Genomic DNA, 16,779 nt, shown 5'->3' on the forward strand with positions numbered 1-16,779 from the left:
CCTTTTAAGACACAGATTCCCTGCTTAAACAGCCTGATTATCCTGTTATAAAGCACTCTGCTGCATTTCCATGGGGAATACTGGGAAAATGCTTTTTCCCTGGCCGTTGCTAGTCCAACAGCAACACTCAGCCAAGTTTGCAGGAATGCTGCTCTGAGCCTCACACCCAGGAGTCAGCTCCACCTAACTCAGGGCTGTGGGTGAGAGCTGGAATGAGAGCCCCAAATGCTGGAATCTTTTTTCCCCACTGTAGATCATGGCTGCTGGCAAGAGCAGCAGTGTGACCCTGCAGTCCCTGCTGCCTGACAGAGCCTACAAGGTGACCATTTCTGCCATCCACTACACGGGGGAGAGCGAGAGCACGGCCACCACGGGACGGACAGGTACAGCAGCAGCTGCACATCCATTCCCCATCTCCCCCTGCCAGCCCCCAGCCCACCTTGCTGCCACAGCACTGGGCTCTGCCTGAGGCCAGGGTTTTGCTCAGCAGTAGAATACTGTGCCTGTCTGATTAGGAATGGTGAATAATGCAGTAACACACACACAGCTCCTTCCAAGGCAGCAAGAAGTGCTTTATTGAAAAGCCACTGCACTGATACAGGATAGTTTGTGCCATACAGAACAGAAAAGGCTCATTGGTCCAAGAAGGCAATACCTCTTTGAAAACATGCTTTCAGCAAAACATCACATAGCACACATGATCAACAGCAGGTATTAATCTATGTTACTCATTCTTCCTTTTCTTGTTATCTCTGAGAAAGTCTCTAGCCTGGGAAGAATACAAATTGGAATTTTCCCTGAGCCTTCAGAAGTGTCCACAGAATACTAGCCTTGAAAAGTGAAAGTCCTGCCCCAATTTCTGTACTCCTGTGAGTTATTGACCATCCTAGGATGAGTGCAAAGGGCTGGCAGCCCTCTGGGTTTTGAGCCAGGCACCACAACCTTGAAGAACAGAGCTCAGGCAGGAGAGGCTCAGGTCAGATATTAGGAAACATTTCTTCACTGAAAGAGTGGTTAGGCATTGGAAAATGCTCCCCAGGGGAATGGCAGAGTCACCATCCCTGGAAGTGCTAAAAACCAAGCAGATGTGGCACTTCCCAATATGGTTGAGTGGATTTGGTGGTCTTTGGTCAAAGGTTGCACTTGATGATCTTTAAGGTCTTTTCCAATTTTATGATTCTATGATTGCTTTCTCTTCCAGCTCCTGTGCTGTCTAAATTCCCTTCCATCCGAGGATTCATCCCACCTAAAGCAGAGGGTAACTCATCTCCTCTAAAGTCCTGCTTTGTTCTTGTGGTTTGAATTCAGTAGCAAACATCCCAGTGTGGGCTCTGCTGAGCAGCAGGAGGGGCCCATCAGCTCTTGGCACTGCCCTTGGGGACAATCCAAGGACAGCCAGAAACCACAGAACTTAACATCAGGCTCAGTAAAGAGACCAACAGTATTTTAGAGGATTTTTGCACAACTTGACCAAAATTTAGTGTAGGGAAGTGTGACATGTTTTGAATTAAAATTCCCTGTAAAGTCCCTTATTAAATTTAATGAGCATATGCTCTCATAGCTGATAGAAAGCAAACTATGAAATGGATTAGTGAGAAATGTTGAATTAATGGGGTTATATTAATTTTTTCATAAGCAAATATTGGAATGCAGATATTGTGGGAGTGCAGGCTGTTCCTGACTATTTGAAACTATCCAAAGCAAAATTTCAGTTTTAAAATTTATTGAGTGAAGTCAAGATTGAAGAATGGGGCAGCTTAGATGAAAAAATTTAGTTTATAGCCAACAAAGGACATACCAGATTAAGTTTTCAAGTGGTTTATTGAGGTTTTCAGATCACAGTGAAAAAGTCCTGTCAACTGTCAAGCAGAAAACAATCCTCTCAAAAGGCTGATGAGTCACCTTGTAGAATTTAATATATCTGTTTGGCTATGGTAGCTGAAAAGACAATGGAAGAAATTCTAAATTCTTTATGTTTTATGAAGTACCTTTTTTTGAACAAGGAGAGACAATATGTAACAATGCTGGGAAAACAGTTGGATGTGCAATAAAATACTTCAATATTGATATATAACCAAATTATTGAGAGAAGTGTTCTGACACTGCAGGAGTGAGTGTTCATTGAACAGTGAATAACTGCATTGTGCTGGGATTTGGAGACAAAAACAAAAACCAAAGAAAAGAACAAGGCAGCAGGAATCTCAGGCTGGAAAGTCTAGGGAAAAGTCTTCAAAGCAGAAGTGCAACTGCCAGTGTCAGGGTTCCATGCTCTGGCTGTAAGAGGCTTCCCCCAAGCTGAGCATTGCCTGATCAAAGGGCTGTGAGCAATCCCAGTGCCACCAGCTGGGCAGGAGGGGAGAACTGCCAGGGATGAAAGGCAGAGGGGCTCTGGGGCTTGGGCAAGGGTCAGAACGAGCTCACTGACTCCAAACAAGAAAGTCAGATACCTGGAAAATGGACAAGGTTACAGCCTGCTTTGGGATCATCTCTTTTTCATTTTTCATTCACCATGCTTCAAATCTGAGAGAGCTGGAGAGAGACTTATCACTAGGGTGTGGGATGGTAGAACAAGGTGGGATGGCTTCAGACTGACAAAGAGCAGCTTTGCATTAGATGTTAGGAAGGTATTCTTCCCTGTGAGGGTGCTGAGCCCCTGGCACAGGTGCCCAGAGAAGCTGTGGCTGCCCCTGGATCCCTGGAAGTGTCCAAGGCCAGGGTGGATGGGGCTTGGAGCCACCTGGGATAGTAGAAGGTGTCCCTGCCCATGGCAGGGGATGGAATGAGATGAGCTTTAAAGCCCCTTCCTACCCAAACCATTCTCAAAGATTTAGAAAAGTTGGTTTCTGGAAGGGGAAGGGAAAGAACAGTGTATAGGTTGGAGATCCTGCATGCAAGGGATGGTCAAGCTCAGCATTGCTAGGCTCAGAAACAGATTTTTTTAATGGATTTCCATAGATCCCTTCAATAGTTCTACACCCACTTCTACAGGAGTTATGGTATATAAAAAAATAAGCATCAGTTAGAACAGTGGAGGTCAGACCTTGTAAGTATTTGTGGTTTAAATCCTGCCATCAGTCATGGGTTTGGGTGCCCTTTTTTCACCATGAGGAATGGCACTGAAACTCTTACAGGCTTAGGAATCTCAGATCTTTTGGGGTGAGTAAGTCACTTCCTTTAATTGTTGCACACATTTTACAAAAGTTATGCTGCAGCTGAGGTAGGAAATGGCATTGATGCAAGAATGGCAAGGCTGTGCTGAAGCCTCAGCACAATGATCTCTTAGATTCTATTATCTTGATGACCCTTGTCAAACAGCCCATCCTGTCAAGTATCCTTGATTTTCAGGGACATTTCTCATTTTGTGTCAATCATTCCCTTTGTCCCAGCTGCATCTGGCATCCATGGCCTGGGATTTACATGGCAGCAGATGATTGAAAGTAGCATTCATGAGCTGTTTGCTAAAACACCTGAGCCTTCAAACAGAGTGCTCATAGCCCTGGTGCCTCATGTTCAAGCTTCACATCCCCATCTCTTCTCTTGCTTTTTGTCCTGTGGCATCTCAGATGATTCATCAAGAGGATTTCTGAAAGACAAACAAACTGCAAAACTTTTCAAAACTCTCTGTGTTTTCTGAAAGAAATCAAAAGCCAGACTCTCAAGTTGAGATTTTTTTTTTTTTTGCTGTGTGTATTTTTAATTGCAGGCACAAAATTTGAAACTGCGTGTATCTTTATTTTACCACACTACTAAGGCAGTGTTAAAAGAAAGAAAATGTTTTGATGTCTGTTTAAAAAAAAAACTTGCTAAAAATGATGTTCTCTTGTATTCTATATCATCAGGTGGCAGACAAGTTAGTCAAAGAGAGTGATCATGGAGATGTTTGATGATGAAAGACACTATTTTTATTTTGGTGATAGGCAAGCCAGGAAATAACTTCATAAACATCAGTTCTCTCTTTCTCCATATATATATGAACAAGGTTAAGTCCAAGCTCTGAATGTAGCTGCAGGATATTCTAAGTTTTGCTATATTTTTCTTTTTCTCTGTCTAAGGTAACTGTGTTCATTTTGCTTCAATAATCCCCCACTGTCCTTTTTTCCTCTAACAGTTTTCTCCTTTTATTCTGTTCTCACAGCCTGCCCCAGCATCACCTCCACAGAAGGTTCCATAAGAGGTACAGTAGCAGATCCAAGCCCTGGTGCTGCTGGGCTGTGACTGAAAACATTGCCTGGTCTTGGTTTGGAGACATATGCAAGAGCTGAGTGTGGGGAAAATGTCCCAAGGAAAAGGGGAGAACCAAAACTGGAACATATCTTTTATCAGGTAGAAGAATATTTTGCCTGAATTGTTATGCTCTGCTGCTCCACCAGCTCATGCTCTTGGCTGTTAGTGCTGCACACCAGGATTTTCACCAGCCTTGAGGAGGTGAAGCTTCAAACAGCCCTTGAATTTCAAGAGGACCTGAATTCCTAACTCACAAGGGCTGCTCTGACTGTCACACTCTAGTCTGTCCCCAGGATCCCCTGTGCCTCCTCCAGAGGAGACCTTGCTGCTCTCCCTTTGTCCTGAGTGTGCTGTGAGAGCTGTTCATGCTGCTGGGTTTGCTGCAAGTGTTTCTTGCTGAGGAAGCAGTGAGCTCTGCCCAGGGAGGGGCATCACCTCCTGCCCAGAGAGTTCTGAGTTCCAGGTGAGCCTGAGGAGCTGCCTGCAGGTCTCAGCTCTGGTTCCTCCCTGGCTGAGTCACTTCACCTTTGCCCAAGCCCAGGCTGGATGTGGAGCAAATTGATCCCACAGGTGACATCCCTGCTCATGGAACTGATGTTCCTGAAGATGTTCTTCCAACTCAGGCTGCTCTATGATTCCATGACTGTGATAATAACGGGATTACATTTCAATTCATTTTTAATTGTGGCTCAAGCCTTCTCTTCCTGGGCATTTTAAAGGAAGTCTCAGTGTCAGAAGCTTCATAACAGAGATAAATATCCCTCAAGTAGGTCATTTATTTTGGCAAACTCCCTTGTACAGCTGGGATATTAAAAAAATAATAATAAAATAAAACCACCCAGGGCCAACACCCAGGTGAAACAAAAACTCAAACCAAGAAACAGCAGAAGATTGTGAATGGTGAAGGGGTGAGGGAATCCAGACTGAAAGCACCACAGTGAGATGAAGCCCTTCCATTTGCTCAAGAAGGAACCATCTCCTTCATCCCTGCTGCAAACTCAGATAAACTCAAACACAATCCAAACAGTGAGATCCTGTCCTACTGAGCAGAAAACTGAAATGAAAAGGACTTGGAGCTTTAATGATGAGCTGGGGGAGAGAGATGAAGCTGCATGAGCCAGAGGAGATGTCAGAGGTGTCAGAGGAGAATCTCTGTAGCCCACACAAGGCAGGTCAGCCCAGGGTGCCTCCAGAAAATAGAAATGGAAAAGTTCGCGTTTTAAAGTTTTTCTCCTATTTTTTTCCTGGCTCTTACATAGAAGGCATTTCAGAGCAGAAATCATTTTCTCTCCCTGCTAGCAATTACTGGACTGATTCCATGCCTTTTGAAGATAATACTTTGAGTGTAGTTGAAAGGAAGAAATCGTTGGAGTAACATCTTTCTCATTCGGGTTTTTTTTTTTATTCTGAAGATTTGAAAACACAGTTGTGAAAGTCTCCATCTTTTGTCCACTCTCCTCCAAGAGGAAGAGATTACAAAAAATGGTGCACACAGTATTTTCCTTGGCTGCCATTTGAGGGCTGCACTCGAGCTGATGCTGTGTCATTAAGGGAATTTTCTCTTGTTGCCTTCTCTGTGCTTATTCAACCTGCTCTTCAAACACTCTTCTTCTGCACTCCTGCCTAACCACTGAATTCTCTGTTTTCCTTTGTTCCAGGATTTGATATGATGGAAGTTTTTGGCTTGGTAGAGAAGGAATATTCCTCCATTAAAGGCGTAGCCATGGAGCCCTTTGTATTCAGTGGTTCCCGCATTTTCACCCTGTTCAGGGACATCCAGCTCACCCAGAGGACCAGGTGGGAGCACAGCTCTGGATGTTGCCATCCTCATCCTCATTCTCATGCCACCTGCATGGCAAAGGAAGGTCATTTTGGGGAGGAATGGTGCAGCCCCACTGGCAACTTCCAAAAAAAATGATAAATATGATGAGCTAAATGAAACCACTGGTAGTTTGAAAAGATAGCCAGAGGGTTTTTACTCAAAGTATTAATTAAAAACCTCTTAATAAATTAAAGAAATAATTTATTATTAAATAAATAAATAATTTATTTAATAATAAATAAATATTCCTCAAGATGAGTTATCATGTAGAAATTAAAAGGACACAATAATATTTATTATACATTTGTACAGCCAAACGTTTTCACAGTGCTGTTTTTGGTTTCTACAAAATCACTTTTTTTCCAGCTTTTTTAGTTGCTGTGATGGACATGAGGACCATGTCACGTATGAACACTGCACCAGTCTTTAGGCATTCTGTCCACAGCCACCCATACTTCAGGGATGGCAGTTTGAGGTCACATTTTCATCTTCAATCCTTTCTCCCAAATATCTCTGGTTTGGAGAGTGATCTTTGCTTTAGAAAATATCATTTGTAGCTGCTCTCTGCAGCCTGAGAGAGGGAACAGCCACTGGCTCTGGGTTGTGCCTTGACCCCATTCCATTGCATATGAAGCTTCTCCACAGGGTCCCAGGCAAGCCAGGCAGCTCCTGTGACCTCATTCCTTTTTTATGATTATGAATCAGGACTGATCTGACTCCTGACATTCATTGCTACTTTGTTCAAAGCCTAATTACTGAGCCACTGCTTAATCTTAGTTAAAGAGGCAAAGCTTCTTAGAGTAAACAGAGTGGGGGTGATTCAGAGAACCCTTTTGTCTAAATACTCAGAAAATGATGGCAAATCCTTTTGTTCAGCTCTTATGGATGCCTTTCCAAGGACACTACCCCTTCAGAAACTGAGAGAGAAAGAAAAGAAGTTGTATTGTTTATGAATCAGTCCTGAAAAGATGCCTGGTGGGTTGTGTTTATGCTGTGCCAATGTGTCCTGTTTCAGATTACAGGCGTGCTTCAGGCAAAACCAATTTGACCTTCCTTTATTGCCTTGTATCTTCTCACAGCTGCTGAGCCTAAATCCTGCAGCTGGGATGTGGGGATCCAGAGGGGGCTTTTCTGTGGGCTCAGTGCTTATCCCTGAAGGGCATTTACACTGATTTAGGATAATAGAATCATTTAGGTTGGAAGAATCACCGAGTCCAACCATTACCCTAATGCTGCCAGGTCTGCCAATAAGCCATGTCCCTAAGCCAAGAGTTTTGTGCCAAGGTTTAAAGATTTACCCCATGATACATGGCAGCCATTCCTCCTTCTTAGAGAGGAGACCTGGGGGAGTGCTTTGGAACCTGGCAGGGATGTTCTGTGAGCCTCCACTGAGCTCTCATCTCAAAAGCATTGAGGCTGCACTCTCTGTGGCTTGGCATTCCCTGAGCAGCTCTGGCAGGGATGGATTGACCCCAACTGCTCCACCTGAGCATCCCCCAGGCACGAGGAGAGAGCCCCTGAGTGCTCATCACTCACCACAGGCTCCAGCAGGCCCAGGCTCTTTCTGACTGTCCTGGTTTGGAGGACAGGTGTCTGCTAGGAAAAAGCAGGAACCTCCTTTGAAATGGAGAATGTAAACCCCCTCCCTCCAAATTATTATAATTTTGAAATTAAGGGGCTCTCAGGCAAAGATATGGGAAACAGGAATAACAGTTCTTTACTAGGAAAATTAAAATAGAAATACAGTATTACAAAGGACAATCCCAAAACCACTGAGAGTCAGAATACAACCTGACACTCCATCAGTCAGTCAGGGTGTTGGCACAGTCCCATTCAATGGTGGCTGCATCCTCCTGCAGGGGCAGATGTGGTTCAGCTGGAGCATTGCTCCTGGAGAAGGTGCAGTTTTCTTCCAAAGGTCCAATGGTGATGTGGGAAGGCCCAGTTTTCCTCTGGAATCCAGTGAAAAGAAGGTGCCTTGGTGTCCCAAATCTCAGTTTTTATCTAGGTAGGAAAGCCTTCGTTCCTCCCCTGGCTGGAGCATCTCCCAGTGGGATGATGTAATTTTATCAGTCATGCAGTGGGACTCAATGGCCATTAACAGAAGATGTATCCCTGAAGGAAGGAAGGATGGGTTGTGAAAAGATAAAGATGACTACTCCACCTGGTTTTAACAGCTGGCCCATTAGCAGAGGATATCTCCCACAGAGATAAGGGTCACTGCCCCACCTGATTTCAGCAGAAGGTGATAGAATACACACCCCTGGTCACATCCTGTATTGCAGCCCAAGACACCAACACGTCACCATCAACTCCTGGGAGCAAAGCTTCTCCAGCCCCCCTGCCCAGCAAACAGCAGGATGAGGCTGCAGGATGCTGCCTGCTGTTTTAAATCCCTGGTGTTTTTAAACCCCTTGCTGTGTGTCGTTGCAGTGACGTGCACCTGTTCTCCATCCCACCCGAGCACACCATCCTCCTCCTCCTGCGCCTGCTGCCCGACACGCCCAAGGAGCCCTTTGCTGTGTGGCAGGTCACGGACGAGGACTTCCAGCCCCTCCTGGGTGTTAACCTTGACCGTAAGATTTCTTGCTGAACACGTTAAATTCGGGTGTTTCCGTGCCTCTTGCAAGCAGCAGAACCCACTTGGATTGTTTTAATGGTTTCCATACTCAGCAGCGTTTTCTCAGGAGGCTTTGTGGTGGCTGCCAACCTCATATTTAAAACACTGCCCAGGGCAATTGAAAGATATGTTTTCATTTTTATTCTACTTATAGCATATTCTTTATTTTTACATATTTTTCCATTGTTTAGAAGTACTTCTTAATAACATAGGAAATCTTCCACATTAAGCCTAATTATTTACTATTGTATATATGTGTGAAATCAATTTCTGAGCAGTTATTTGTCGTGTTTTCCCTGCAGCCAGTAAGAAATCCTTGACTTATTTCAACCATGACTACAAGGCTGATTTACAGGAAGTCTCCTTTGACCATCAGGAAGTGAAGAAGATATTCTATGGGAGCTTTCATAAGGTCCTTATCAAGAGAGGGAGAAATGTGGCTCATTATCTCACTCTGGTCAGGGAGTGTTGTTCAAACTGAGGAGTGATCATCCAAATGCTTTGCAGCCTGAGTGCCAGGGAAGTGGCCAACCTCTTTGATATGCTGAAATTCATAATTGTAAAAAGTTTAGGTGGATCTCATGTTCAAAATATGATTTCCACATATTGATCTTTCCCTTTTCCCCCCAGACTCCAAAAATTGAGGTGTTTTTTAGGCAGGAAAAATTGAAAAAACAATAATTATGGTTTTTTAGAATTTATAAATTTGGTAACCATTTAATCCTGGATGAAAGGCAAAGAGAATCCAATCTTGTGAAAAAAAACCACTTTATCACTTATAATAGGGTGGAGGTTTTGGCTATCTATGTCCTCATAGCAAAGGGATTGCACCCAAATGAGCAATGAGCTCTTTCCGTGGGTATCTGTGAGCAGATTCATTACTCAGCTCCAGAAAGGCTTCTCCCAAGGACAGGTGAGGGGTTCAACAGGGGAAAGCACACACTAAAACTTTCTCCTGAGCCCCCTCCATGCATTCACTCGTCACAAACACCCCGCCCGTGCCAGCAGCAGCAGGGGATGGGACAGGAGGTGTTTTGGTGGCAGCAGGAGGTGTTGCTGTCAGTAGAAACCCCCTCATCTCCAGCACAGCTTTTTCCACCTGCTGCAGGTGCACGTGGCCGTGAGCCACTTCAAGGTCAAGCTCTATGTGGACTGTAAGAAAATAGCAGAGAAATCCATCAACACCCTCGGCAGCATCTCCACTGCTGGCTTCATCATGCTGGGAAAAGTGACCCGGACCAGGGGCCCCCGGAGCGGCTCCGTGCCCGTGAGTGCTGGGGGGAGCTGGGGCTGCCTGGGCTGGGGACATGGGCAGCAGTGTCACATCACCCTCATCTGAGCTCCTTCCAGCACTGCTGGGGCTGGCTGGGCTGGGGAAAAAGGAGCAGTGTCACATCATCCTCATCTGAGCTCCTTCCAGCACTGCTGGGGCTGCCTGGGATGGGGACAGGGGCAGCAGTGTCACATCAGCCTGATCTGAGCTCCTTCTAGCACTGCTGGGGCTGGCTGGGATGGGGACAGGGGCAGCAGTGTCACATCATCCTCATTTGAGCTCCTTCCAGCACTGCTGGGGCTGGCTGGGCTGGGGAAAAAGGAGCAGTGTCACATCAGCCTCATCTGAGCTCCTTCCAGCAGTGTCACATCATCCTCTGAGCACCTCCCAACACTGTTATGGTGCACAGCACCCTAATCCTGCTGACCCCTTGTGTTTAAGGAGCTTTCCCAGCACTGGGAGAGCGTTTTTGTCCCTCCTGTCTTGGTATGGGGACTGTGATGGGGGTGGCAGCAGGAGAGTGTCCCAGAGGAGCCTTCTGCTGGCTGCATCCCCCGGGCTGGGGAAGCACAGCTCCTGCACTGAGATGCTGAAGCAGACAGCAGGGTTTGGGAATTGCTTCTGCAGGGAAACCTGGGGACATCAGCCCACATGGAGTGATGTAGGGAAATGCTAGTGGCTGCAGGCAGCAGAGCTGAGTGTGCCTCAGTCTCCAGTGTGTTGGGATTTGTCTGTCTGAATGCAAATGAGGGGAAAATAATCTCCCATAGAGATTATCAGCTGCTACTTGGAAAAAAACCCCAACCCAACAGTGAGTGCTGGCCTGTGGGTATGTCCTCACAGCTCTGCAGGGAGCTGCTCCCTGAAGGGGACAGGGAAAGGGCAGGTTGCACTCGGTGTCCTGGCCTGTGCACAGTTCTCAGAGCAAAATCACCCTTCTGTCTGTCTGTCTGTTCCATTCTTACTCCCCAGAGCAGGAGTGTTAATCATGTGCAGAATCAGTGGCAAGTTCATCACTCACAAGGTTCTAGTGGGGCTATAGGAAATCATTTACCACTGATGTGAAGATCTTGCTGCTTGGCTCTGCTTTTAGATTTAGAAGTCCAGGGGAAAATGGCTCATCAAGTGATTTATAACTCCCCTTACCTCAAAGCAGCACCATAAAATCACTTTGTCCTATGTGCATCCCCAGCTGCAAATTGAGTGGCAGAGGTCTGTGATACACCAGGAAAAAAAGTGGAATTTCCTGTAAGAAATGGGGTCTGCTGTGTGACAAACCAAGAAACTGCATTCAATCAGTATCCACTTGTTTCCTAAATAAATTCTCTGGCAATTTGATCACAAGCCTGTGGCCATCAAGGCAGGAATCTGTGCTTTCCTTGCCCCTCTCAAATTCTCTCTGCTAGCAGCTTAGCTAGACAGGTCTGGTCAAATTATAAACAGCCTTGTGCCATCCCTACTCCCATTGCCTTTCAAGCACATCCTCAACAGCTCTGCTGTCCTTGAGAAGACAGAGTGCCTCATTATTGGTTATCATGGAACCTTATTTAATTTAAGAAATCTTTAAATGCCACTTGATCTGTAGGGCTCATCTGTATCTGTATGCTGCCTGTCACCCTCCCTGGGCTGTACAGCTCGCTCCTTGTTAAATGCATGGAGAAGAAAAAAAAAAAAAAAAAAAAGAGAAATGGTGTCAAGGAAAGAAAAATTAATCTCTGCCTCATTATTTTGTTTGGCTTTGTGCAGTGTGTGCTTTTTTGTTAATCAGAATGGGAAGATGTGGCTGTTGTGAGGGAGGCAGTGAGAGACTGGTTGGGGTTTCTGGGGAGGGGATCCCATCTGCCCTGGGAAAAGCTGCTGCCACATTTCCCTTCTCCCCATGTCCCCAAGGGCAGCAAATCAAAGTTTGCTTTCACATCTTGGTGGTGCTGAAGCCCAATTAGTTGGGAACCTGCTGCTATTGCAGGGCTGTGAGTAAACTGGAGAAGTGATGTGAAGCTGCTTTTTTGACTGGCTTAGCAGGACAGAGAACTGAGGGCTTGTGGAATGCTCAGTCTGGGGCCAGCTCTCATGTTGTGGCTTTTTTGGGGCACAGTTATAATTGGGATCACACAGCAGAGTCCTGTCAAACCATCCCTGATGATTATTTTTATCACTTGAACTTCATAAGGCTTGGTGATGGGTGGTGGGAGCCAATGCTACTTTCTTATCAAACTCTCTTTTTTTTTCCCCAGTTGCAGCTGCAGTCTCTGCAGATCCTGTGCAGCAGTGTGGGGGCAGAGCAGGACAGATGCTGTGATCTCCCTGCACTGGTGAGACAAAGGACAGTGCTCTGCTCATTGGCAGGAGCCTGGGGAGGAAGGGACAAGTCCATGGCACTGAAGTGACACTACAAATTATTTTGATAGACTTAAGAGGGAAAGCATTTTTTTTACTCTTGGGAATAACACCAGTGTATTTATTGGTGAAGTAAACAAAACTATGTTTGCTTCAAGAAGAAGGAAAACTTCCAATGCTGGTGCAGTGCATATTTTTCCTGGCATGACCTCATCCAGGAGCCCTGGCAGTCCTGGGCTTTGCTGCCAGCTCAGCCCCAAGGCAGAACATCCCCCACTCTTCCTCTCACTTCTCAACACAGAGAACTGCTATGTGGGGTGTATAAATATGTAAAAAGGAGAAAATTATTTTCCAATATGTGTTTTTCAGGGCTGGTTCATAGTTTTTTGGGGATTTTTTTTGGTCTAAATTTGTTATTCAACAGAAAAAGTAAAGCACTCGATTGGTCACAAAAATCTCTCAGTGGAGTAGAAAAAAAAAAATCTGCTTTTCTTTAAGTAAAAAACTGAATTTTGAAACACTGAGTGTTGCACTTGTGATCCATCCTGCTCTTGCTGTGCAGCTGCTCATGACTGGTTTTGGCTTGGTTTCATTGCAGAGGGATGAGGACACCTGCCCTACCCTGGCTCCTGCCTGTTCTTGCACTTCTGGGCGCCCAGGCTTGCCAGGACCCCCAGGGCCCCCTGTAAGTTCTCCCTCCCACCTGGGGGATTGCTTGTGCTGCTCTTGCTTCATTTGTCGTGGCATGTTGGGCCTTGGGTAACACCCCTGGGGCTCTCTGAGGTTTGAGAATCACAGAATCATTCAGGCTGGAAAAGATCCTGAAGATCCTTGAGTCCTCCCATTAATGAGGGCTGCCAAGCCCAGCTGTAAACTGTGTCCCCAAAAGCCACATCTTCACCTTTTAAAAATCCCTGCAGAGATGGTGACTCCAGCCCTGCCCTGAGCAGCCAGGGCTTGACAACCCTTTTGGTGGAGAAGTTTTATCCTCATGTCCAATCTGAACCTCCCCTGGTGCCTTTTCCTCTCATCCTAACTCAAAGAGTTTTCCAGGGCAAGGCTGAGAGTTTCCCTTTGGATTTTGGATGGTGATGAAATGGGGAGGTGGAGAGTTGGCAGGGCAACAGCTGCAGCTGGGAACAGGCTGAGCAGCTCCTGGTTCCACATTAATCCTCTTAGGAGAGGAGGACAGGTCACCCTCAGTGTCTGGAGAGATTTCATGGGTTGGAGGCTCTGAAACTCTCTGTAAATTTAGGAAAAAAACTACTCACCAAAAAAAAAAAAAAAAAAAAAAAAAAAAATCTTCCTATCTGGATTGTATGTTAAATTGGAGTCTTGTAAGTGTCTGTGTGGGTGGACAGTGTAAAGAGAAAGGGGAGACTTTGCTATCCTGTCTGTCCCCAAAGTTCTCTTTCTGTTCAGTGAATGTCACTTGCAAGAAAACCCTGAAGAAATGAGGGGGAAGAGAAACCAGCCATTACATATTCAGTATGCTCAGGAAAAATTCTGCTCTATCCATTATGGATGCAGGAAAGCCATCATGGGCTTAAATCCCAGGAGAAAATATTCCTGTTAAACACTAGGAAGCAGTTCTGAAAAATTTGCTTTTGGGAAATTTGGGGAAGAATATTTGCACAAGGCAGCTGAAACCTGACAGACAGCCTGTCCAGAGCACCTGAGGTCAACCTCTCCAGGTGCTTTTCTCCTGGAAAATAACCATCATGGAAAGGTTTGCCTCCTTTTTCAAGTGAAAAGGTCTGAGATCTCCTCCTGCCCTGACCTGTGTTCAGCTGTGAGCTCAGTTCTGTGCAAGCAGAGTGCCTCATTGCAGTAATTACTTGCTCATTCCGGTGGAAGTTTAATTAACAGCACACTCCACTGTCACAGTTTGCTCCAATATCCTAAGTGCATAATTACCAGCTTGCATTGCCCTGTGTTTAAGCATCTCCACAGACAACTCCTTAAAGAGCAGGACTCTTTAAGGCATCAGAGGAAATCGGGTTTTGACACACAACCTTCTCCTCACACCACTGAACCCTTGGTAATTTGCTGCAGTTACAACAGCACTCACTGCTGTTTTTAAAACTCCAGTTAGCAAGACATGTCCCACCTTGTGTTTATCACTGGCCTTAATGAGTGTGTCTGACCAGCTCCAGCTGGCTTCTGAAATGGATTTCTGGGCACTTCTGGAAGCACCTTTCCCAAAGTTCCCTGCCTGTGCTTCTCAATTCAAATCCATGGGGATTTTTTGGGATTCAAGAATAGCAAAAATTCAGACAAAATTAGTTCAGGCCAGGAGATTGGTTTCTTTTGCCCACCCAGAGTTAGGCAGAGGCAGAGCTAAGCCAGGTCTCCCAGAGCCAGGTCTGTCCCTGATCTCAGCTCATGTCACTTCTGTGGGGTGGAGAGTGTAAAACCCATCTGAGTTCCAAAGGAGTGTAGATGTGAGCACCCCTTTTCTTCCTTCTCAAGTGTGTTCCCATCTCCATATGAGATGTTGTCTCACCATGGATCCACTCAGAGGGAGTTGGAGGGAGGTTAAAAAGTTGAAACTTCATCTCTCTCTGCTGGGAATAAGTGCTGTGCTCCCAGTGCTGGTCATGGAGGGGCTGGGCTGTTACTTTATTCTTCCCTTTCCTGCATTTCCTGGACAACTCAATTAATTTTCTTCTTGTCTCTATTTGTTTTGAGCTCTGTGGGCAGGAAGTGTGGGGCAGTGAAATGCAGAGGCTCCTGTTACAGTGCAATAAATGTGATGATCTTTGTGTCCCACTGGCAGGGCAGCCCTGGGAGGAGAGGACCTCAGGGGGAGCAGGGGGAGCCAGGACCCAAGGTGAGTCCTTAAACTGGAGATTATCTCACTGCACCAAGCTGAGCCCAAACAGGGTCTTAACGACACATCAAGGAGGATGGGATCACTTATTATTAATTAAATGCTCAGTGGGGCTTTGGAAATGGAGATGATGAGCCTGCTTGTGCTGAATTAATGCACAGCACATGGTCAGCAATGTCCTCTGAGAGCAGCTGTGCTGGACAGGTCAGGCTTTGAGCTGCCAAACCTCCTGATCAGACACACTGCTACTGCCCTGGGGAGGGAGGCAGAGAGGGAACCACAGCCCTGAGGTGAGCCTGAGGAAGGGCTGGCTCTGAATTCCCCAGCCCTGGGGACTGTAGCAAACCCTGGTGCAAGTGTTCACAGCCCCATGGATCAGCACAGGGCAGAGCCAGAGCAGAGCACTGGCCCCATTTTTGGGATGACATCTGGGAAAGCAGCATGGCTGCAGGGGAAAGGTTTGGGGGAAGGAATGAGAATGGACACAGATCTCAGAAATTATCTGAGAATATTTCCCTTTGCTCTCTGACTGCCTTGAATAACAGGAGTAACTGCTTGGGAAGGTGAACTGTGCTCTGCACAACACCCTCTGCAGCTTTGCTGTCTGCTCTTATGGAAGATGGACCAAAACCTTGGACCTAACACACAAAGGCAGCTGAGGATACTGGAGATGCCCTCAGTGCCCCAGTTTAATCTGGAATCCTGTAGCTGGTTCATGCTGACCCAGGCCATGCAGGGCAGCCCATGAGGAGAGCAGGCACCAAGCATTCCCCTGTGATTGTTTCCTTCTCTTTGGTTTCAGGGTGAACCAGGCCCACCTGGACAAGTAGGACCAGCAGGTCCCAGTGGCCAGCAAGGCTCTCCAGGGTCCCAAGGGATCACGGTTCAGGGCCCTGTGGTATGTGACCTCTTCCACTGCCTTTCTTTGTCAGCTGCTCTTTGCTGTTCACAGTTAGAGCCTGTCTCAGAAATGGGTGTCAGTGCTGTGATTTGTGTACTTACACCACCCTCACCAACAGCCCAACAGCTGCAGAGGCAGAGATGACAATCACTGGGTTTTATGCTGATGAGGCCCTGCACTTCATCATTCTGGCCAAAGCCTGCTTTTGTCCAGACTCTCCTTAATGGGCTTTTATTGAAAGCAGCCCAGTGGGGTCCCTTCCAAGCCAGGATATTCTATGAATATTCAGGCATTTCTCTTTCCAGTGATCATCATTGCTTGGCAGGGAGCAGTGGCAAGGGCTGCCACTTGTCTGGGATGGCAGGATCCCTGTGCACATGCTGTGGCTGTAAATTACCCTGGAACACTGCAGGGAGCAGGAACAGCCTGGGACATGGATGTGGAGCAGCAGGATGCTCTTTTCCTTAAAGGGTTCTTCCACACACCCAACTGTGTGCTTCTGTTTTAATCCAAGGGGCCACCAGGAATTAAAGGAGAGAAAGGAGACACTGGAATCCCTGGCATGCAGGTAATGGTAAACACCACTCCTTCTGCTTGTCCCAAAGATTTGTCCTTTTTTTTTTTTCTGAGTAACTACTTTAGCAGTCTGAAAGTTGTTGCTCTTGTCTCTTGGGAAGTGTCTGTCTTTTGGAATGCCATCCCAAGGGAAACTGAGTCACTTGGTGGAAGAGAGATAGACCTGTCTGGCAGCTGGATATGATGGAATTAA

The 16,779-nt window shown here is 46.3% G+C and overlaps 1 protein-coding gene across 1 annotated transcript in view; it reads left to right on the plus strand.

Moving 5' to 3' along the window:
- The window catches only part of COL20A1 (collagen type XX alpha 1 chain), a 61,706-nt gene that overhangs the window by 36,698 nt on the left and 8,229 nt on the right, over positions 1-16,779 (plus strand). Inside the window, exons 20-31 of the mRNA XM_056507383.1 lie at positions 254-383; positions 1,202-1,258; positions 4,136-4,174; positions 5,883-6,021; positions 8,480-8,622; positions 8,969-9,078; positions 9,775-9,933; positions 12,174-12,251; positions 12,875-12,961; positions 15,056-15,109; positions 15,912-16,007; positions 16,525-16,578. Coding sequence (XP_056363358.1) covers positions 254-383; positions 1,202-1,258; positions 4,136-4,174; positions 5,883-6,021; positions 8,480-8,622; positions 8,969-9,078; positions 9,775-9,933; positions 12,174-12,251; positions 12,875-12,961; positions 15,056-15,109; positions 15,912-16,007; positions 16,525-16,578 — 1,146 coding nt within the window. The remainder of the gene's footprint in view (positions 1-253; positions 384-1,201; positions 1,259-4,135; positions 4,175-5,882; positions 6,022-8,479; positions 8,623-8,968; positions 9,079-9,774; positions 9,934-12,173; positions 12,252-12,874; positions 12,962-15,055; positions 15,110-15,911; positions 16,008-16,524; positions 16,579-16,779) is intronic.

The sequence above is a fragment of the Oenanthe melanoleuca genome, chromosome 20, assembly GCF_029582105.1.
Source record: "Oenanthe melanoleuca isolate GR-GAL-2019-014 chromosome 20, OMel1.0, whole genome shotgun sequence".
Classification (NCBI taxonomy): domain Eukaryota; kingdom Metazoa; phylum Chordata; class Aves; order Passeriformes; family Muscicapidae; genus Oenanthe; species Oenanthe melanoleuca.